General features: G+C 37.8%; 1 protein-coding gene across 8 annotated transcripts in view; it reads left to right on the top strand.

Moving 5' to 3' along the window:
- The window catches only part of DMXL2 (Dmx like 2), a 172,201-nt gene that overhangs the window by 20,295 nt on the left and 127,330 nt on the right, over positions 1-24,576 (top strand). For 7 of the 8 annotated variants that reach the window (XR_004666516.3, XM_008953166.6, XM_008953165.6 and 4 more), the window contains exon 2: positions 23,832-23,957. The exons of the other annotated variant lie outside the window; for it this stretch is intronic. Coding sequence is in view for 6 of the 7 variants with exons in the window: in XM_008953166.6 (XP_008951414.2) it covers positions 23,832-23,957 (126 nt within the window). In the remaining variant the exon portion in view is untranslated. The remainder of the gene's footprint in view (positions 1-23,831; positions 23,958-24,576) is intronic. 8 annotated transcript variants of the gene reach the window in all.

Genomic DNA, 24,576 nt, shown 5'->3' with positions numbered 1-24,576 from the left:
GGGAGAATTTTTCCTCCCTTTCTGTGAACATTAAGAGTCTCCTTTCCTATTCCTTGAGCCAAAAGTAAATGGCTTCTCCTGGAGCTCTCTGTTTTTGCTGCTTGGTTTAGGCCTGACAGTCCAGGCCTAACTTAGTTCAGTAAAATGGGAAACTCTGCTAGAATAGTGAACTTCAAACTCCCTTCTTCTTACCACATTTATCTGCTACAATTTACCTTATTAAGAGTCCTCAAATAGCTGTTCTGTGCATTCTGTTTATGTTTTATGGTTGCATCAAGTGGGAGAGACATCACTGTGGTTACTTTATTTTACTTGGAACTGGAGCTATGATGTCATTTTTCATACCATCAAAAAGGACCTAGCAACAAATCTAATGATATATGTGTAAAACTCCTATAAGCAAAATTAATAAACTTTATTGAGAGACTTAAAGGAGATAAATACTATGTTCATGGACTGGAAGATTCACTACTGTAAAAATATCAACCATTTCCAAGCTTATTTATGTATCTTTGATGCATTCCCAATCAAAATTTTAAGAGAATTTTGTGGAATTTGATAGAATGATGCTAAAATTTTATGGAGCTAGATAGTGCCAAGAATAGATAAGGCAATATTGAAGAGCAATAAAGAAGACTTCTACCAGCTCAAGACTTATAAAAGTTGTAGTCATTAAGATAGTGAGATGGCAGTCTGAGGACAAATACACCAAAATCAGCACCAGAAAGAGACCCACACATTTGTTGATGTTTGATTTATATCACAATTGGCATGGTAGAGTAACAGGATGGTTGATCTTTTCAATCAGTGGTGCTGGGACATCTTGTTATCTACATAGGAAAGAAGGAAGACTTGGTCCCTATGTCACCCCATACATAAAAATTAACTCCAAGTAGCTTAGAGATGTGCAAGACAGAACAATACATATTTTAGAAGGGAGAATTCAGAGGAATACATGTAGAGGAAAATGTATTCCTAACCTTGAGGTTGCAAAAGATTTCTTAAAACATCACTTTTTTTTTTTTTTTTTTTTTTTTGAGACGCAGTCTTGCTTTGTCACCCAGGCTGGAATGCAGTGGTGCAATCTCGGCTCACTGCAAGCTCCGCCTCCCAGGTTCACGCCATTCTCCTGCCTCAGCCTCCCGAGTAGCTGGGACTACAGGCGCCTGCCACCACGCCCGGCTAATTTTTTGTATTTTTAGTGGAGATGGGGTTTCACCACGTTAGCCAGGGTGGTCTCAATATCCTGACCTTGTGATCTGCCCGCCTCGGTCTCCCAAAGTGCTGGGATTACAGGCATGAGCCACCGTGCCTGGCCAAATTGTTTTATTTTCCTCTAATTTGATCTTTCTTGAGAGTGTCTATAAACTCTCTGGAGAGTGGCTGTAAACTGTATGTCTGTCCTGATGGGGCTCCAGGGATTATTGTGGAGCTGGGATATGACCATATGAGATGGTCATGGATGTTTACAGTCTGTCTTTCATGAGATGGTTTTTTATCTTGGTAGATGTCCTAATGCTTAAATGTCGGACCTATGGCCAGGTGTTCTTCTCACAGGAAACTTATTTATACTGGCAGATACCCTTGTGATTCTTGTCCTATCCGTGTCCAGTTTATTTGACCAAGACAGCCACGCTCTAGGAGAACCCTGACCAAGAGGAGAATTAGGTTCAGGTGTGTTGGTCAGGTGAGCTACAGAGGAGATGGTACAACAAAACGCATGAAATAACAAGCAGTTTTAATTTCAGATTTTAGAGAGAAGAGAAAGTAGCACACCTTGCAAGGTCAACAGGAAGAGGGGTGCCACATAGGACACGCAAGTGCAACCAGTGGATGGGATGAAAGAGAAAGGACCTAGGGAACTAAAGCCTTTATTGGGGTCCAGGGTGTTCTTAACCAAGCAAGTTTCCTATGAGGAGTTCTAATTTGTAGGTTGGAGCAAGCAGGCATGAGTCATGCTGTGACTAAGAGGTGGTCACTGAGGCATATCTGTGCAGGATTTGGGGTCATTAGGGTGAGTCAGGTAGATTCTACCTAGCTCTCCTAAAAGGAGGTGATAACCAGGAGGTGGTTGTAAAAGGCAGGTATCTTGATTGACCACATTGAGGACCTGGGAGGAAATGGAGAACTAAAAACTGTGTCAAGGGTGACTGAGCCCTGATTCTTGAATGAGAAAGTCAGACTTATACTTGAAACGAATGCCAAGGCAACCTAAAATTATAGGAATTCACTACACAAATAAACCACAATTGCAGATAGATGTATTTTGGATATTGTGAGCCAGGTTTCTCATTATTGAAGAAGAGAGTTATAAGTATAGAAAGTGGGAAGGCAGCCGGGTGCAATGGGTCACACCTGTAATCCCAGCACTTTGGGAGGCCGAGGCAGGCAGATCACGAGGTCAGGAGATTGAGACCATCCTGGCTAACACAGTGAAACCCTGTCTCTACTAAAAATACAAAAAATTAGCTGGGCATGTTGGCACGCGCCTGTAATCCCAGCTACTTGGGAGGCTGAGGCAGGAGAATCGCTTGAACATGGGAGGTGAAGGTTGCAGTGAGCCAAGATGGCACCACTGCACTCCAGCCTGGGTGACAAAGCGAGACTCCATCTCAAAAAAAGAGAAAGTGGGAAGGCTAGAATGAACCTTGTCAATATAATTGCATTAGAGGCATTAGTGTGACCTCATAGATGTGTATGTGTCTATACACATATGAATATATTACATGTTTATATGAATAATGTGTGTATGTATACATGCATATATTTGTATATATTTAAACAGACATAGAGCAGTGATGTATAGGTATAGAGATATGTAGATATGATAGGGATGTTTGTATTGGTGTGTCTTTGATCCTAAGCCCTTTCAGTGGACAGTTGAAAATAGATGTGTGTGTGTCTGTCTATAGATACATACATAAACATACACACACATTTGTTTTCCTAACTGTCAGCTGAGAGGCCTAGAAGCAGTGATACCCCTGTAGCAGTGAACACAACTGGCATCTAGAGCTTGGTTTCTAAATACCTTTGTCCACTAAAAGGAACCACTCTTTCTTGGAGGAATAGCTGATTTTAGGCTGGAGCATGAAAAATGAGATGAATCTGGAATTTCTTGTGCCAGAAAGTAAGGAATTGCTCAAAGAATGGTCAGAGCGTGTCATAATGACACCGGAGCTAGCTTAAAGGTCTTCCACTGGCCAAATCTGGGACAATTTGGGTATGAAAATAAATGATAGTGGATTATAACCCTTTGAATAAGATAAAAATCCATGAATTTTTACTGATATAAATAAGTACACAAATAAGGAACGCTCTTCTTTACAGAGGGAAACTGACAAATGATGCAACGATGGAATTAGAAAATTGCCATTTGGCAGCCATCATAGTAATACTAAAACTAATGGATGAAAGTTTAGTAAGGAACAGGATATTTACATAATCTCAAAATATATTCCCACAGTATACTTACTAATTATAAAGGAAAAACAATATAGAGGAGAAACCTGGAAGATACTATCTGCATTTGCTGTCCAAAGTAAACATCATCAGAGATGGGGCAAATTAACAGAAGTGCCACCTGATAAAATGCAATAAGAACATTGCTACATTTCTGTGGTATTCCTGCCCCAAACCCATAACCTAAATCTAATTGAGAGGAAACATCAGACAAACCTGCATTTTAAGATATTCTATAAAATAACTGATGTGTGTTCTTCAAAACTGTTAATGCCATGAAAGACAAAGAAAGAGTGAAGAATTATTCCAGATTAAAGGAGTCTAAAAAGACATAGCTAAACACTTAATCTGGAATTTTCTTTTACTATAAAGGACACTGTTGCAGCAGTTCAAGAAATCTAAGCTCTATAGATAATAGTATTTTATCAGTATCCATTGCCCGATCTTGATAATTGTACTGTGGTCATATAAGACATTTTTAAGAGGAAACATTAAAGTATTAAGGAATAAAAAGGAATCATGCCTGCAACTTTCAAATGGTCCAGAAAAAAATATATGTATGTATATAGAGACAAGGATAAAGCAGATGTAAAATATTAACATTTGGGGAATGTGGTATACAGGAACTTTTTATAACTTTGTATAACTGTATAACTTTACAACTTTTTGTAAGCCTGAAATTATGTCAAAATAAAAAATTAAAAGTAAAGGAAGTACTGTATCATAAAAGGAGATTAATGATAGATTGGACTACTTTAAAATTAGGAACTTCCTCAAAGATAGCATTAAAAGTGAAATGCAAGTTGTGGAGTTGGAGAAAAGAATTGCAACATCTATATTTGACAGAGGACTAGTATCCAGAATATAACAATATCTACAAATAAGAAAATGATAACAATAACGGATGAAATATTTGAACAGGTGCGTCACAAGAGAAAATCTAAATGACCGGTAAATATTTGAAAAGGAGCCATAGCTCATTAATAATCACAAAAAGACAGATTGAAATCAGGAGATTCTATTATATACCTAACAGATTTGCACAAAATTACTTACTCTCACATGTATCTGGTGATGACAAGGATGTCCAGTGATGGGAATTCTCATGCACTGCTAGTGACAGTATAAATTGGTACAACTATTTTGGAAAACAATTTAGCATTAATGCCAAAATTTAAGATATGCCTAACCTGTGATCCATCAGTTCCTCTTTTGTGTGTATATTCTAGAGAAATGCATGCACGTATGCGAGATTTCCCTACAAGAATGTTCATAGCAGCATTGTATGTAATAGGCAAAATGTCCATCAACATTAGAGTGGATAAATTGTGGTACATACCAGGGAATATTAATAAGAAATGAAAGTGAGTGAATCACAGTTACATACACCAGGATAAACTTCTGACCTAATGTTCAGAGAAAGAGACACAAAAGCATACAGTATGATTCCATTTATATAAAGTTCAGAGGGGAGGCAAAACTAAACCATATTGTTTAGGCATGCATACAGAGGTTGAAAAACTACAAAGAAAAGTAAGGGGGTGATTTCCCAAAAAGGGTAGTGGCTACTTTTGCTTGAGACGGAGAAGTGTAATTTGGAAGGGACAGATAATCTTTTGAGTTGCTGGAAATACTCTTCTCTTCTTGGGTGGTGGTTACACATGTACTCACTTTAATTTATTCTTTGTGGAGGATGTTTTAGGTACACCACTGAATTTAAAACATTGTCTTAGTGGGTTTTGTGAAGTTTTATGAGGGATTATGTAGGTGCATGTTTGTCTGCTTTTTTATTATTATTATTATACTTTAAGTTTTAGAGTACATGTGCACAATGTGCAGGTTAGTTACATATGTATACATGTGCCATGTTGGTGTGCTGCACCCATCAACTCGTCATTTAACATTAGGTATATCTCCTAATGCTATCCCACCCCCCTCCCCCCACCTCACAACAGGCCCCGGTGTGTGATGTTCCCTTCCTGTGTCCATGTGTTCTTATTGTTCAGTTCCCACCTATGAGTGAGAACATGCAGTGTTTGGTTTTTTGTCTTTGCGATAGTTAGCTGAGAATGATGGTTTCCAGCTTCATCCATGTTCCTACAAAGGACATGAACTCATCATTTTTTATGGCTGCATAGTATTCCATGGTGTATATGTGCCACATTTTCTTAATCCAGTTTATCATTGTGGGACATTTGGGTTGGTTCCAAGTCTTTGCTATTGTGAATAGTGCCGCAATAAACATACGTGTGCATGTGTCTTTATAGCAGCATGATTTATAATCCTTTGGGTATATACCCAGTAATGGGATTGCTGGGTCAAATGGTATTTCTAGTTCTAGATCCCTGAGGAATCGCCACACTGACTTCCACAATGGTCGAACTAGTTTACAGTCCCACCAGCAGTGTAAAAGTGTTCCTATTTCTCCACATCCTCTCCAGCACCTGTTCTTTCCTGACTTTTTAATGATCGCCATTCTAACTGGTGTGAGATGGTATCTCATTGTGGTTTTGATCTGCATTTCTCTGATGACCAGTGATGATGAGCATTTTTTCATGTGTCTTTTGGCTGCATAAATGTCTTCTTTTGAGAAGTGTCTGTTCATATCCTTCGCCCACTTTTTGATGGGGTTGTTTGTTTTTTTCTTGTAAATTTGTTTGAGTTCATTGCAGATTCTGGATATTAGCCCTTTGTCAGATGAGTAGTTTGCAAAAATTTTTTCCCATTCTGTAGGTTGCCTGTTTACTCTGATGGTAGTTTCTTTTGCTGTGCAGAAGCTCTTTAGTTTAACTAGATCCCATTTGTCAATTTTGGCTTTTGTTGCCACTGCTTTTGGTGTTTTAGACATGAAGTCCTTGCCCATGCCTATATCCTGAATGTTATTGCCTAGGTTTTCTTCTAGGGTTTTTATGGTTTTAGGTCTAACATTTAAGTCTTTAATCCATCTTGAATTAATTTTTGTATAAGGTTTAAGGAAGGGATCCAGTTTCAGCTTTCTACCTATGGCTAGCCAGTTTTCCCAGCACCATTTATTAAATAAGAAATCCTTTCCCCGTTTCTTGCTTTTGTCAGGTTTGTCAAAGATCAGATGGTTGTAGATATGTGGCATTATTTCTGAGGGCTCTGTTCTGTTCCATTGGTCTATATCTCTGTTTTGGTACCAGTAGCATGCTGTTTTGGTTACTGTAGCCTTGTAGTATAGTTTGAAGTCAGGTAGCGTGATGCCTCCAGCTTTGTTCTTTTGGCTTAGGATTGATTTGGCAATGCAGGCTCTGTTTTGGTTCCATATGAACTTTAAAGTAGTTTTTTCCAATTCTGTGAAGAAAGTCATTGGTAGCTTGATGGGGATGGCATTGAATCTATAAATTACCTTGGGCAGTATGGCCATTTTCACGATATTGATTCTTCCTACCCATGAACATGGAATGTTCTTCCATTTATTTGTATCCTCTTTTATTTCAGTGAGCAGTGGTTTGTAGTTCTCCTTGAAGAGGTCCTTCATGTCCCTTGTAAGATGAATTCCTAGATATTTTATTCTCTTTGAAGCAATTGTGAGTGGGAGTTCACTCATGATTTGGCTCTCTGTTTGTCTGTTATTGGTGTATAAGAATGCTTGTGATTTTTGCACATTGATTTTGTATCCTGAGACTTTGCTGAAGTTGCCTATCAGCTTAAGGAGATTTTGGGCTGAGATGATGGGGTTTTCTAAATATACAATCATGTCATCTGCAAACAGGGACAATTTGACTTCCTCTTTTCCTAATTGAATACCCTTTATTTCCTTCTCCTGCCTGATTGTCCTGGCCAGAACTTCCAACACTATGTTGAATAGGAGTGGTGACAGAGGGCATCCCTGTCTTGTGCCAGTTTTCAAAGGGAATGCTTCCAGTTTTTGCCCATTCAGTATGATATTGGCTGTGGGTCTGTCATAGATAGCTCTTATTATTTTGACATACAACCCATCAATACCTAATTTATTGAGAGTTTTTAGCATGAAGGTTGTTGAATTTTGTCAAAGGCCTTTTCTGCGTCTATTGAGATAATCATACGGTTTTTGTCGTTGGTTCTGTTTATATGCTGGATTACATTTATTGATTTGTGTATGTTGAACCAGCCTTGCATCCCAGGGATGAAGCCCACTTGATCATGGTGGATAAGCTTCTTGATGTGCTGCTGGATTTGGTTTGCCAGTATTTTATTGAGGATTTTTGCATCGATGTTCATCAGGGATATTGGTCTAAAATTTTCTTTTTTGGTTGTGTCTCTGCCAGGCTTTGGTATCAGGATGATGTTGGCCTCATAAAATGAGTTAGGGAGGATTCCCTCTTTTTCTGTTGATTGGAATAGTTTCAGAAGGAATGGTACCAGCTCCTCCTTGTACCTCTGGTAGAATTTGGCTGTGAATCCATCTGGTCCTGGATTTTTTTGGTTGGTAAGCTATTAATTATTGCCTCAATTTCAGGGCCTGTTATTGGTCTGTTCAGAGAATCAACTTCTTCCTGGTTTAGTCTTGGGAGGGTGTATGTGTCGAGGAATTTATCCATTTCTTCTAGATTTTCTAGTTTATTTGTGTAGAGGTGTTTATAGTATTCTCTGATGGTAGTTTGTATTTCTGTGGGATCGGTGGTGATATCCCCTTTATCATTTTTTGTTGCATCTATTTGATTCTTCTCTTTTCTTCTTTATTAGTCTTGCTAGTGGTCTATCAATTTTGTTGATCTTTTCAAAAAACCAGCTTCTGGATTCATTGATTTTTTTGAAGGGTTTTTTGTGTCTCTATTTCCTTCAGTTCTGCTCTGATCTTAGTTATTTCTTGCCTTCTGCTAGCTTTTGAATGTGTTTGCTCTTGCTTCTCTAGTTCTTTTAATTGTGATGTTAGGGTGTCAGTTTTAGATCTTTCCTGCTTTCTCTTGTGGGTATTTAGTGCTATAAATTTCCCTCTACACACTGCTTTGAATGTGTCCCAGAGATTCTGGTATGTTGTGTCTTTGTTCTCATTGGTTTCAAAGAACATCTTTATTTCTGCCTTCATTTCGTTATGTACCCAGTAGTCATTCAGGAGCAGGTTGTTCAGTTTCCATGTAGTTGAGCGGTTTTGAGTGAGTTTTTTAATCCTGAGTTCTTGTTTGATTGCACCGTGGTCTGAGAGACAGTTTGTTATAATTTCTGTTCTTTTCCATTTGCTGAGGAGTGCTTTACTTCCAACTATGTGGTCAATTTTGGAATAGGTGCGGTGTTGTGCTGAGAAGAATGTATATTCTGTTGATTTGGGGTGGAGAGTTCTGTAGATATCTATTAGGTCTGCTTGGTGCAGAGCTGAGTTGAATTCCTGGATATCCTTGTTAACCTTCTGTCTCGTTGATCCGTCTAATGTTGACAGTGGGGTGTTAAAGTCTCCCATTATTATTGTGTGGGAGTCTAAGTCTCTTTCTAGGTCTCTAAAGACTTGCTTTATGAATCTGGGTGTTCCTGTATTAGGTGCATATATATTTAGGATAGTTAGCTCTTCTTGTTGAATTCAGCCCTTTACCATTGTGTAATGGCCTTCTTTGTCTCTTTTGATCTTTGTTGGTTTAAAGTCTGTTTTATCAGAGACTAGGATTGCAACCCCTGCCTTTTTTTGTTTTCCATTTGCTTGGTAGATCTTCCTCCATCCCTTTATTTTGAGCCTATGTGTGTCTCTGCACGTGAGATGGGTTTCCTGAATACAGCACACTGATGGGTCTTGACTCTTTATCCAATTTGCCAGTCTGTGTCTTTTAATTGGAGCATTTAGCCCATTTACATTTAAGGTTAATATTGTCATGTGTGAATTTGATCCTGTCATTATGATGTTAGGTGGTTATTTTGCTCATTAGTTGATGTAGTTTCTTCTTAGCCTCTATGGTCTTTACAATTTGGCATGTTTTTGCAGTGGCTGGTACTGGTTGTTCCTTTCCATGTTTAGTGCTTCCTTCAGGAGCTCTTTTAGGGCAGGCCTGGTGATGACAAAATCTCTCAGCATTTGCTTGTCTATAAAGGATTTTATTTCTCCTTCACTTATGAAGCTTAGTTTGGCTGGATATGAAATTCTGGGTTGAAAATTCTTTTCTTTAAGAATGTTGAATATTGGCCCCCACTCTCTTCTGGCTCTTGTAGAGTTTCTGCCGAGAGATCAGCTGTTAGTCTGATGGGCTTCCATTTGTGGGTGGACCTTTCTCTTTGGCTGCGCTTAACATTTTTTCCTTCATTTCAACTTTGGTGAATCAGACAATTATGTGTCTTGGAGTTGCTCTTGTCAAGGAGTATCTTTGTGGCGTTCTCTGCATTTCCTGAATTTGAATGTTGGCCTGCCTTGCTGGATTGGGGAAGTTCTCCTGGATAATATCCTGCAGAGTGTTTTCCAACTTGGTTCCATTGTCCCCGTCACTTTCAGGTACACCAATGAGACGTAGATTTGGTCTTTTCACATAGTCCCATATTTCTTGGAGGCTTTGTTCGTTTCTTTTTATTCTTTTTTCTCTTAACTTCTCTTCTCGCTTCATTTCATTCATCTTCCATCACTGATACCCATTCTTCCAGTTGATCGAATCAGCGACTGAGGCTTGTGCATTCGTCACGTAGTTCTTGTGCCTTGGTTTTTAGCTCCATCAGGTCCTTTAAGGACTTCTCTGCATTGGTTATTCTAGTTAGCCATTCGTCTATTTTTTTTTCAAGGTTTTTAACTTCTTTGCCATGGGTTCGAACGTTCTCCTTTAGCTCAGAGTAGTTTGATCGTCTGAAGCCTTCTTCTCTCAGCTCGTCAAAGTCATTCTCCGTCCAGCTTTGTTCCATTGCTGGTGAGGAGCTGCATTCCTTTGGAGGAGGAGAGGCGCTTTGATTTTTAGAGTTTCCAGTTTTTCTGCTCTGTTTGTTCCCCATCTTTGTGGTTTTATCTACCTTTGGTCTTTGATGATGGTGACGTACAGATGGGGTTTTGGTGTGGATGTCCTTTCTGTTTGTTAGTTTTCCTTCTAAGAGTCAGGACCCTCAGCTGCAGGTCTGTTGGAGTTTGCTGGAAGTCCACTCCAGACCCTGTTTGCCTGGATATCAGCAGCTGAGGCTGCAGAACAGCGGATATTGGTGAACAGCAGATCGTTCCTCTGGAAGTTTTGTCTCAGAGGAGTACCCGGCCATGTGCGGTGTCAGTCTGCCCCTACTGGGGGGTGCCTCCCAGTTAGGCTACTCGGGGTCAGCGACCCACTTGAGGAGGCAGTCTGTCCGTTCTCAGATGTCCAGCTGAGTGCCGGGAGAACCACTGCTCTCTTCAAGGCTGTCAGATGGACATTTAAGTCTGCAGAGGATTCTGCTGCCTTTTGTTTAGCTGTGCCCTGCCCCCAGCGGTGGAGTCTACAGAGGCAGGCAGGCCTCCTTGAACTGAGGTGGGCTCCACCCAGTTCGAGCTTCCCACCGCTTTGTTTACCTACTCAAGCCTGGGCAATGGTGGGCACCCCTCCCCCAGCCTCACTGCCACCTTGCAGTTTGATCTCAGACTGCTGTGCTAGCAATGAGCGAGGCTCTGTGGGCATAGGACCCTCCGAGCCATGCACGGGATATAATCTCCTGGTGTGCTGTTTGCTAAGACCATTGGAAAAGCACAGTATTAGGGTGGGAGTGACTCGATTTTCCAGGTGCCGTCTGTCATCGCTTTCTTTGACTAGGAAAGGGAATTCCCTGACCCCTTGCACTTCCCGGGTGAGGCGATGCCTCGCCCTGCTTCGGTTCACGTTCGGTGCACTGCACCCACTGTCCTGCATCCACTTTCCGACACTCCCCAGTGAGATGAACCCGGTACCTCAGTTGGAAATGCAGAAATCACCCGTCTTCTGCGTCGCTCACTCTGGGAGCTGTAGATTGGAGCTGTTCCTATTCGGCCATCTTGGCTCCACCCCCGTTGTCTGCTATTTTTAATGAGAATCTCAAGCCTTTACAAATTAAAAAAATACAAACAAAAACTTATTGTCCACTTCTCTCTCTCTCCTCCTATCCTGGCCAAATATAAGCACATGTGGCAGGATCCTGTGTGTATTTTCTACAACATTATGCCCTGTGTGCCTGGTCTAGAGTAACTGCTCAATAGACATTCGTTGACTTAATGCTTAGCAGTTATCATGTTATAAATAGTTGTTGAATAAAGAGTTAAAATGGAAGTTGGGTGCAGTGGCATGCCTGTAGTTTCAGCTACTTGGGAGGCTGAGGTGGGAGGATCACCTGAGCCTAGGAGTTTGAGTCCAACTAACATATTGAGACCCCATCTCTTAAAAAAAAAATTAAAATGGAACTAGTCAAGGCAGATTACCTTAGTAATGGGAAATTTATTGTAAGGATATAGAAAAGAGAATAGTAGACAAATCTTCCAAGAGTCTTGTAACACAAGTTGTAGTACAGCTGAGCCTCAGTTATCAGGGACTCATTTCTGTGGACTGCTTACTCTTTCTAGTGGGCTATGTGGTCTCTTACAGTGTCTGTTCCTCTTTTTGTGTTGGGTCTATTAAAACTAGCTTACATGAGAATCACAGTGACTTCCCTGGCCTCTGTGTACATAAAGCCATTTTGGCTTTAGTGCCTGTTAATACCTGCTACATTTCTTGATTTTACTAGTTGAATATCTAGGAAGTAGAATCTGACCCAGTTCACTCTTTTAAGCCAGACCACATCATAGCTTGCTGGCTAGCCTATGGCTTTTGGTATTAAATTCTTGGTCTTAGGAATCAAGTGTCAACGCCAGATCCAGTCAGTTTTATACTGTTGATCACGTGGTCTGCCAGGGCTGCTCTTTCAGAAGGACTGTAGATGGGGCACTTTTCTCTAGAAAGGCCTGTGAATAAGATGAACAATACATTTGACATGATAAAGCATAATTTTTCTATTATGTGTTGTTTAGATTGTTTGCTTTTTTATTACTTTACATAATGGTGCAATAAACATCTTAATACTAATTGTGATCTTTGTTTGCATGTCTGGATGTTTTCTTAGGGTCGAGTCCTAAAAACAGATTTACTGAATCAAAGTACTCTATTTAATTCTCTTTATAGTCTCTTAATTCATAATATCGAATTATTTTCCAGAAAAGTTGTATGGTTTGATGCTGTACCATACTCTTGCTCATTGCTTTTTCTATTCTTTATTAAAGGCTGAAAAAAAGTACATTTAGCTGTCTAATGCTCAAAAGCCTTGCAATCACATATTCTGGGTTCCAAGCAATCACAGATAACTTTAGTAACTGCTATCACTATATGCATCCTGTTTTGCTCTCTTTCCTCCCAGAATTCTCATTGTACTCCTTACCCTAATTTCATGGCCAAATCCACATTTTCTTTGAAGCCCTGCTCTGTATATCCCTAATCTTTGTACCAGTTTTGCTTCTAGTCAGGGCAAGAGACAAATGTACTGAAGTAAGAGCAAGGTTTATTTTAAGATACACAATAAACCATCAAGGAAGAGCAATTGGACTTCAGAGTAATTGGAAATAGAAAGCTGGTAGTATCAACTGCTTTGTTTTAGGGATTTTATGCATTGTTTTCTTATAGGTCTTTCTTGTCTTTGGGCATCTGATCTATTTGCTTCTGAAACTTGTGAGTTCCTCTTCAAGTTGCACATGATTCTTAATAGTTGCCTTATTTCTGAATATGCATGACTTTTCAGCTCCACTCTTTCTGGTAACTCTGGGTCTTTTGTTTTAAATTTCCCAGAGTAGACTTTGATTGGCTTAGCTCATCTTTTCCAGCTGGTTATTAGTCACCATCATTTCCAGATGGTTATTAGTCATTATTCTGGACCATCCTCTAATTCTGCCATCTGTGAGGAGGGGAAACATCACAAAGTAAAGAACATACTGTGCCTGCTTACCTACGACTCTATGTAAAATAGTGCACACTGGATTATTTAATCTTTTGGAGACTTTTTGAAGCAAATTTGTGTACAGCCACAGAAATACAGTGTAAAAAAGGGGTCTCAAATGATCTAGCTGAAATCTTTCATTTGGCTGCTGAAGGAAACATCTATAGGAAGATTGTGATATACCCATTGTTACAATGTTAGCTCCTCTAGATTCTCAGGAATATGCTCTTTCCATCATACTGAAGGTGTTGGAAGTTTAATTACAATTTAATAGTTTTTTCACAATTTTATAGTTTAATCATACTATTTGAGCAAATTTTTTGGGACACTGTTACGACTATTTCCCTCAAAATATCAACATTTAGATTAAATGGTTTTCCAGAAATTTCCAATAGTTACAAAAATAATTTGAAGTTGTCATAAATATTAATTTATGTTGGTATATATGACATAATATACAATTAACTTTAAAACTTTCAAATGTAAAATGTATTAAGAACAAATTGAGAAACAGTATTGTGGCTGGGTGTGGCGGCTCACACCTGTAATCCCAGCACTTTAGGAGGATGAGGCCTGTAATCCCAGCGCTCCTGGCCAGATCACTTGAGCCCAGGAGTTCGAGACTAGCCTGGACAACATGGTGAAATACTATCTCTACCAAAAAATACAAAAAATTAACAGGGTGTGGTGCTTGCACCTGTGGTCCTAGCTATTTGGGAGGCTGAAGTGGGAGGATTGCTTGAGTCTGGGAGGTGGCGGTTGAAGAGAGCCGAGATTGTGCCACTGCACTCCAGCCTAGGGGACAGGGTGAGACCTCATCTCAAAAAAAAAAAAAACAAAACAAAACCCTAAACAATATTGGGTCATCACCATCAGAGTGAACAGGCAACCTACAGAATGGGAAAAAAATTCTGCAACCTACTCAGCTGACAAAGCACTAATATCCAGAATCTACAATGAACTCAAACAAATTTACAAGAAAAAAACAAACAACCCCATCAAAAAGTGGGCGAAGGATATGAACAGACTCTTCTCAAAAGAAGACATTTATACAGCCAAAAAACACTTGAAAAAATGCTCATCATCACTGGCCATCAGAGAAATGCAAATCAAAACCACAATGAGATACCATCTCACACCAGTTAGAATGGCGATCATTAAAAAGTCAGGAAACAACAGGTGCTGGAGAGGATGTGGAGAAATAGGAACACTTTTACACTGTTGGTGGGACTGTAAACTAGTTCAACCATTGTGGAAGTCAGTGTGGCGATTCCTCAGGGATCTAGAACTAGAAAATACCATCTGACCCAGCCATCCCATTACTGGCTGTATACCCAAAGGTTTATAAATCATGCTGCTATAAAGACACATGCACATGTATGTTTACTGCGGCACTATTCACAATAGCAAAGACTTGGAACCAACCCAAATGTCCCACAATGATAGACTGGATTAAGAAAATGTGGCACATATACACCATGGAATACTATGCAGCCATAAAAAATGATGAGTTCATGTCCTTTGTAGGGACATGGATGAAGCTGGAAACCATCATTCTCAGCAAACTGTCTCAAGGACAAAAAACCAAACACCGCATGTTCTCACTCATAGGTGGGAATTGAACAATGACAACACATGGACACAGGAAGGTGAACATCACACACGGGGACCTGTTGTGGGGTGGGGGGACGGGGGAGGGATAGCATTAGGAGATATACCTAATGCTAAATGATGGGTTAATGGGTGCAGCACACCAACATGGCACATGTATACATATGTAACAAACCTGCACGTTGTGCACATGTACCCTAAAACTTAAAGTATAATAAAAAAAGTTCTTTTTATTTCTTTAGAAGTAGCTATTTTAAAAAGTAGTATTTTACTTCATTATTTGTTATGAAGCAAATTGTTACATACTCCAAGCTTTTGAGAATAAATTTGAGGCTAAAAGGTGACTGTAGGTTTTTGTATATGTTGGCCAGGCCATGGGACTGATTTTTACAGTATTGATGTTTTTTTTTTTTTAGAGATTTTTGACAATGAATACTTTGAATGGTTTATTCTTAGCACTGACATATAAATAGTTATTAAAAGCACTGACATATAAAATATAAGATATAAGATTTTTGATTTCCACTTCCGGATCTACCTTTTATTGAGAATGCAGGCAAGCTGGAGATAGAGTTGGTTTTATAATGGTTAATTAGAGCAAATAATTAATTATTGCATATTTTGCTTTTCAAGGTCTCATTTTCCTTTCAGATATTACTACCACCAGTGAAAAAAACACGTTTTTCTTCTTTATCAGAGGTATATAAATAGACTTAGTTTGGACCACAAGTTTGTTTCTCTTTAGCTTAGTACTTAGAAGTTTGTTATAGCTCCATCTATTAGTAAATTATCAAAATTGGCTAGTTTTTTTTAGTAACATTAAATTGCTCTTTTTAAAGTCTAAATTTAAAATTTTACTTTTATAAAGAAAGTTCTTTCTTTCAGGCCAGTTGCTGTTTTGGAGTAGTTAGGAAGAAATTTGAAATCATCTTGCCTTTTACCACTTACTCATAAACGCTTAGAACGTTTTCTTAAGTTTTCTTCTGTTGTTTTTTTCTTCCCATAGATTTTTGTTTTTACATATTTGTAGTCAAGCTTTGTCTTATGTTTCCCTCGACATAGCACCCACAGCTTTGCTTTTTTCTACTGCTCTTGCATAAATTTTGTTAATTTTGCGTTTTCTGATATGAGTTGTTTCTAAGAGGAACAGTCCCTTTGATTACCACACAAGCAGTCGTTGTTAGGTTATTTCCAACATTTCCGTACTCATCATTGACTTAGGTTAAACTTTTTTGCTGTAAGCTTTCTTCATACTGTCTAGTTCCTTTTTCATGTATTTATTTTGCTTATTCAGCACTCTCGAGTGGACTTTGGGCAGTTAGAATAACTGAATCATGTCAGTAAAGTGTGTTCTCAATCATGTGGACAAAAGACCTTATTCAAATGCTACCCCTTCCCTGCTTTTCTTACTGTAGTGTGGACTTATATCTCAATGGTAGGAGTTTTATGTATCTTGGAGTTGGCGGTGCCTGGTGGTGGGTGGGAGTTAATAATGGTAAGGGTTTGTTTGTAGGTGTGAAAAACTGCAGAAAGACAAATGGACCAATAATATGAATAGTGAGTTTACAGAGAAAGAAATATAAATGGCTGATAAATATGTGAAAAGATGCTTATCTTCTAATAAAAATACAAATTAGAACAGGGAGATGTCAGGTTTTGTTGGAATGGAAAGATTAAAACATTTGATAATGATTGGGGTTAGTGAGTAAGTGGAGAAATTAGGTACTTTTATACAGCTTGGGGCTATAATCTTTTTGGAAGACAATTTGCAGTTGCAATTAATTTTAATCACTGATCCAGCATATTATATCTTAGAATTTATCCTGTAGGTATTCTTGGACACATACACATATATCATCTATACATACATGTTCATCGAAGCATTGTTTGAAATAGTAAAAGACTGGAAACAACCAAAATTAATTATGGCAAAGCCACAACATGAAATATTAATACTGTGCAGCTATTAAGAAGAATGAAGTAATTTCCTCTGTGCTGATGTAGAAAGTTCTTCAAGATACATTGTTAACTAAGTGGAAAATAAGTGGCAGAATTGTGTATAGCATGATCCCATTTATGTTAAAAGAAGATATATAAAAGATATACTTTTATATATTGAACATTTCAGGAAGGGTTCATAGGTAATTATTAAGTAATTGCTTCCTGGGAATGAGGAGGGGAGGGGTAAGAAGGGTGAAAAGGATGAGAAGGTGACTTCATTTTCTTATTTAATTTTAAAATTTAGTGTATGTGTTATTTCCTCTGAAAAAGAAAATCTTGTTACTGAAAACATTAATATTAAACGTTTTATGTGCCTTATTTACCTTGTACATGATTTCAATGGATATGTGACTTGTGAAATTTCTTGCTTAATCAGGAATGTATTTAATAAGGAAACCTATTTGTCCTTTTTAGAAATTAATAATTCTGAGAGTATCATAAAGAGCTAGGGTTTTAATTAGGTGACTAAAATGGAGAGAAGGAATGGGTGTTTTCCTGGGAAATCTTTGTTAATCTGTGTTTTGTCCTCTTGGTTGTAAGATTTTTCATATGTCAACATTGGCCTCTTAAGACTCTTTCTGTAAGATCTCTTGGTAAAGCCAAGTAACCATCAAAGCCCAGACAACCCTGCCTTCCTGTTAGTTTTTTTGTTTATGAGCAAAGATCACAGCAGAAGTGAAGAATTTAAATGTAATTAATAAAGAGCAAAAAATTTGAGCAACAGAAAACGAAACGATAGAAAAATGTCATTAGTAAAGTGGAAAAAACAGTAAAGAGGGCTGAGTTTGAATTATAGTCATGTATTTACCTTGTGACTTAGGAATTTGATTAAATCCTGTGAAATTCCTTTTTCAAAAATATTAAAGTGGGATTAATAACCAACTTCTAGGATTGTTGCAGTCTTGAAAGAAAGATTAGGAATATAGAATGAAAATAGTATAATACCTGTCACCCAGTAGGTTTTTAATAAATGGTACCTCCTTCTTGTAATTATTTTTCTAACTCTTAATAAAATGTACCTTCTTCAGTAGAAAAGTAGACATATTTACATTGATCAAAACTCACTCCCAGGGAGAGGTGGGAGTTTAATAGTAACACTCTTGATATAGTATTCTTGGTAAGATTATAGTACTTTGTTAAACCTCTCAACATGCTTAATACACCTTGATTTATCAGGTTTTGTTTCTTTTTTTTGGTCTTTGAAGTTTAGACACGTATCAGTAGTTGTCAATGATCTCAAACTTTGACCCTGTAACTTCCGGGATGTTAAAACATCCAACTATTCTATAGTAAATGCTAATGTAATTAATCTATTGTATGCTATAGTTTCATAGGAAATGTGGTCATGTTTGTTTAAGCTTTTTAAAAGTTTTCCTTTTGTTACTCTCCACTTCAATTTATCTGAGACATAAAGGAAATTTGAGAAATTAGAACAGTGTTTGTGGGATTAGAGTATTAGTTTTCTTTTCTGAAAATAATGTAGTTAAGACAATTATATATAAAACTAAAGTTAGAGAAGACTGAATGAGTGTGTTATGCCTCTTCACACTGCGTATTAAAAGACCTCTCAACATGCCTAATACTCCCTTGTCAGTGCTTTTTTTGTCTCTTAAATTTAGACGCATCTGTCAGTGGTTGTCAGTGATCTCAAAATTTGCATTGTTCATTAGGACATTAAACCCTCTAGAGCAGCGGTCTCCAACCTTTTTGGTACCAAGAACCGGTTTTGTGGAAGACAGTTTTTCTACAGCGAGGGGTGAAGGAGAAGGATGGTTTTGGGATGATTCAAGCACATTATGTTTATCATTAGATTCTCATAAAGAGCATGCAGCCTACATCCCTAGCATGTGCACTTTACAATAGGGCTTGCGTTCCTATGAGAATCTAATGCCACCGCTGATCTGGCAGGAGGTGGAGCTCAGGCAGTATTGCTCGCTCACTCACTGCTCACCTCCTGCTGTGAGGCCCAGTTCCTAACAGGCCATGGACTGGTAGTAGGAATTGGGGACCCCTGCTCTAAAGAAAGCAGCAATATCTTTATTGTGGTAATAGTACCACAGCAAAGAAAAGAAACACATTCGCACAACTTTATATACAATTTTTAGGAGTTCAGAGACCTACTGAGGCCATCTATGACTTACGTCTATTAGACTTCAGGTTGAAAACTTTTAGTTTCAATGTTCAAAGCAGAGAATACTTTTCTCTTTCCTAATAGGATGGATTTGGTCTCTAAGAATAGGATTATAACAAGTGAGGGTTAATATTTTTAAAGTTTTTTTTGGATGTAACAGCTTATGCTACAGAATTATCTCTGAGCTGTGAATTACTAATATCAGCTAATCATTCTTTATCATCAGAGAAACAGTTTAGTCCTTTTATAAAACAAATCCTCCCACATGAATGGAAGGAAAGCAATTTTTCTAAGACCCTTCCTCTTTTCTTGGGCCTTCTCTGTGTGTAGGGGCTGAGCCATATCCTTGATTTCAAGATAAAGTGTTTTATAGGTCAGTACTGTTAGAAGAGCAGTACACTCATTTATTGTGCTCTGGCACAGGTCAGCTCTACAAAGAAACCAAGGAGGGATAATCCGGTCAAGGGATTCCATTTCTCCAGAAAAGGCTTGCAGTCCTTTTCCTTGCCTCCCTATAATAATCCTGTGGCCTATCTCCCACATGTGAAGAGGTTAGTTTACTAACTTTACTAACTTAGCTTAGTCAGAAGTATTTCATTTATCTAACACAAAGGAGCCCACATCCATACTCTCTGGGGTCAATTTAGTATTTGCTTGTAGTCTTAACGAATACCCTGTTTTCCTCCTGCACTATAAATTCTTCCTCTGGTAAAACTAGATTCTGAAAAAGAATGGAACAAAATCATTTTTGATCTCTCTAAAATTGAGAGAATGGGAATCTTTTGAGTAAATTGTAGATTTTGTATAAACTGTTGGTCTTTACAGAATGCTTATTCTGTGCTCCATGATGTGGTAAATTAATTGGGAGTACAAAAATGAACACACTCCTTCTAGCACCAACAGGATCTTCATGGAATAGAGGTAGGGCAATGCAGTGGAAGGAGCAGGAACTTTACTGTGAAGCAAATGAATCCTCATTCAGTGAACTAGGGCAAATTACTTACCCTTTCTGGGCCTCAGTTTCTCTGTCTTCAAAAGCAGGCCTGTGAAGATAATGATAATTTTTGTAAAGACCCTAGCGAAACAGCTTGATCATAGTACGTATTCAGTAAATGGTGAATTATAAGGAAGGCTTTGGTAGATTCTCTTCTAGTAGATCTTCTACATTTGTTGATACTGTTAGCTGGAAAATCAGTCAAGATCTCTCCCTCTTTTCTTAAGCTTATGAGGATAGGTTGGCCACATTATTAGCAACAAGGCAGTGTCAGTGTTTCAACTCCAAGTTCTTTGACTAAGTTTCTAGGTACGTAGACTTCTGGAGCCAGACATTCGGTTAGGAAGACTTTAATAATTTATTTACTATACAGCTATTTATTGAGAGCTGCTTATGTGCTAGGTGTTGGGACCACAATGGTAAACAAGGACAAGGTAAGGTCCTTGCTCTGATGAACCATTCAGTATAGTGGGAACCAGACAGACATTAAACATGCCTTAAAACCATTAAAATCTCATGGGCCCTCAATTACAGAATGCATGTGATTCAGTACTGACTGATTATATGAGTCCCTTTTTCTTCCACACTTGGATTATTTATGCATTAGACTCTTTAGAAAATGCCCCTGTGCACTTTTTCAAGCTGTTAGTGTGCAATAGTTTAAGAGATTCCATTCTAGCAGTAATCATGGTTATTATATAAAATGGTAGGCATTGCATAACTCTGGTTCAACAGGAAACTAGCACCAGACATAAGTTGTTCCATTTTGATGGGAATTACTAGTTTGGTAGGGTTTGAGACCATTCTAAACCAGTGGTCTTTAAACTTTCCATTTTTTTCCTTTTCTTGAGACAGGGTCTCACTTAGTCACCCAGTCTGGAGTGCAGTGGTGCAATCATAGCTCACTTCAGCCTTGACTTCCCGGGCTTAAGTGATTCTCCCACCTCAGCTTCCCGAGTAGCTGGGACTGCAGGCGTGTGACACCACGCTCAACTAATTTTTGGATGTTCTGTAGAGATGAAGTCTCACTGTGTTTCCCAGGCTATTCTCGAACTCCTAGGCTCAAGTGATCTTCCTGCCTTGGCCTTCCAAAGTGTTGGGATTACAGGCATGAGCCACTGTACCCAGCCTCTTAACTTTTAGTAGCTGTGTAGTATTCCAGTGTAATTCAGTAATTTATTTAACTACTCCTCACTGATGAGTGGTATGATTATATTTAGTTTTTGCTACTATAAATACTGAGGCTCTGAATGTCCTACATATATTTTGGCAAACTTTTGTACATATACTTATAGGGTAAAATAGGGAATATTTGATCAAAAGGTATATTGTACTTAAGATTTTGATAGATATTGCCAAATTATTTTATCCATGCAGATTTTAATTTAAAGTCTGGTGTGGGGCTGAGCAGTCTGTGTTTCTAACAGGTTTCCTAGGTGATTTTGATGCATCCAATTTGAACTATTGCCGGATCAGAAAAATGGAGTATAGTACACATTCTCTGGAAAACATCAGGCAATTATGGTTATCTAGGGAAGAGTAAAAAGCCTTTTCAGTGACTGAGCCATAAGAGTGAATTTATCTTAAGTAGCACTAGTTGCTAGGGATGGCACATCTTTAGAGAAACAAAGTGTACTAATATTTATCTGGAATATTTTATGTCTTTTTGATATATAATGTAGGGAAAAGAATGTAAGAATTGTAAGGACCTGAGTTTGAACACTTTGCATTTAGTAACTGTAATCTTGGGCAAATTAATGAACTTGAATTTTTCTTTATACAGTGATAATATCTACCCTCCAGGTTTGTTGCAAAGATTAAAGAGAGAGTGATCCAACACTTGTTGAGTACTTCTTCTGTCTTCTACTATTTTATGACTGTCTCTGTCATGGCAGTTTGTCATTTAGTTGTAATTAGTAATTTACCTAGTCATCTCCCCATTAGAGTAACTGGGACCATGTCTTGTACTTTAGTGTTCTCAGTCCCTAGCCCAGACTCGAGACTTGGTGCACTGTTCTGTTTCTTAAATGACTGTGTAAATTTTCCATTTTAATTTTCACAAGTATCCTAAGAGACAAGTATTATTTGCTTCATTTTACCATGAGGAAATGCTTAGGGAACTTAAATAACTTTCTTAAGATAGCACAGCATGGCATAACCAAAACTGAAAACTGTATGTGTGATTTCAAACTAGATAAAGTCTGCTTTTTCCATGAATCCACTTTTCTGAGATAATGATATAAGGCACGTTGGAAATTTTGAAATTGTTCCTCAAGAGTAAGATGATTTTTGTTATTTTAATACTATACTTTAAAAATTAGCATGGTGATCCAAACATTTCTTCTGCATATGCTCAATATTCCCCTTCAGTTTGGCTTTCCTGAATTCATGGTATAACCAAGTCTGCCTTGTCTGTAAGAATGTAAGTGATCATTTCCTTCTGTGAGTGATTTTCTCCATATTTTTCTTGCTTGAAATTCTGTCTTTGCTTTTCTTTTGGTGAACTTTTTGATTTTTATAAACACATGGGTTGAAGATGTTTTATATAGTGGTTACGGCAGGATTTTGGTAACATTGGAAGTTTTAGTGGAAGTAATGTCTTCCTGTCTGGTCTTTATCTTCATTTCCCTCTTTCATTAGCAGCCTTATATGGATCCCTTCAGGGCATGGGTCACTGATTCAGATGTCATCACATGTCAGCCCTGGCTATTGGATATCTGTATTTTGTAGGTCGTAACCACACTGCTTAAGGGTGTGGAAACAGTGAGGAAAAATAACATTTCATAAGTTTTATGTTTATCTTGCTTTTAATGGAGCTTTTCTTTTGAGAATTGGGTTGTTAGGTTGTTTTGAATATTTAATCATAAGTAGTTTGGAAGAAAAAGAAACATGTCCCAACTCTCTGACCCTTAGGTCATAAAATTCACAAAGTTGCAAAACAGGAATAGCATACAGCAAGAAGTGTTGCAATAGGAAGAAATGTGTGGTTTTACTTATTAGAGTTGGACATGGGAATTTTCCCAACAATTTAATTCTGTGTTGTAGTCTATTTTCAAGATCATATAGTGGTATTTGCCCAATATTCTATATAAATTCGTTCATTTTCTATTTTATTTGACTTTTTTACCTTTGGTGAAACAACTTTGGGTTGGTTTCCTTTCTCCCTCAGGCCTGATGATGTTGGGGATGGATGGTGGATGTTGGAGGCAGGCTGCGTTGTGGATCCATTTGAGTCGTTGATGCATTTAAGTTTAGCCATTGCCTTAGTGCATGTAATTCTGCTTTTGTTGTTCATGTTTATTTAACTAGCTCTTTAAGGCATGTGGAATTGTGTTGGAAAATGCATGCCTGATTTCTATCTTGATATTTCTTAAGCCTGGGAACACAGTTACAGTCTTCAATGTCTTAGTATTTTTAGATGGAGCTTTTATACTTTAGGGTTTACTGAGATGAACTTTGGAGAGAAAGTCTAAACAGAATGACTTATGACCTGCAGGAACAGTGGCTGTTCTAAGAACTGGAAGAACCATTTTCCTATTAGTAACAGTTGTTGAATGATAATGCATGGAGTGTCATCAGTTTATTTTTTAATGTGACTTTTAATGTTCTTATTTAGAAATTGATATTCTTATTATATTAACTATTTTGTAAAATGTCCCAAGGTATACTTTATAATGGCAATAAAATCTAAGATAAAATAGTATGTAATAAGATTTCAAAAGTTACATATCTTATGTATTGTAAAACTTTTTTTTTTTTTTTTTTTTTTTTAAGGCATACGGATCAGGCTGTGATATTGTTATTTTGGCAAATGACTTTGAATGTGTACAGATCATTCCTGGTGCTAAGCATGGAAACATCCAAGTCAGCTGTGTGGAGTGTTCTAACCAACAAGGAAGAGTAAGGGATTTAATTTCTTTACTGAATGTCATTTAAAAATGTGTTTAATAATCTCAGAATCTTCTTATCCTTTTATGCAAAGCTTGTGTATAATTTCTTATGTATTGCTTGGGTGATTATTAGCAGAAGTTGCAAAGTGATAGGTTTATACAAATTGTAAAGTGCCATTAAACTGATAATTTGATAATTGTTCTACAGCTGTGTGTATACTGTCTTCAAAGATCTGTAGGCCTTACAATCCTGTGCATACTGATATTCTGCCAGTTAATACTTCTAGCAGCCATTAAGCCAGTAAGGGGAAGTAAACTTTTTTCTTCTCTACCTAGCACCCCTTATATCACTCATACTATAACATCAAAGTTTTATTAAGAAACTCTGCAAGTTGTTAATATCTAATATCATGCTTGTCATATAGGAAGTGCTTTGTAAAGTCTGTTAACATAATGAAAGATTTTTTGTTGAGTGAAGAGTCTTATGGTTCATTCAGGCTTTAAAACAGAGGTTTTATTTTGAAATAGTTAAAATTTCATCATATGTACCTCTCCCCCAATTTTCAAACATAATGTAGATCAAATTTTGGTTGCATGTCAAGTAAATATAGGATGTTTGCTGTATACTC

This window comes from Pan paniscus, chromosome 16 (assembly GCF_029289425.2).
Source record: "Pan paniscus chromosome 16, NHGRI_mPanPan1-v2.0_pri, whole genome shotgun sequence".
Classification (NCBI taxonomy): Eukaryota; Metazoa; Chordata; class Mammalia; order Primates; family Hominidae; genus Pan; species Pan paniscus.
This window is presented reverse-complemented; position numbering and strand designations above follow the sequence as displayed.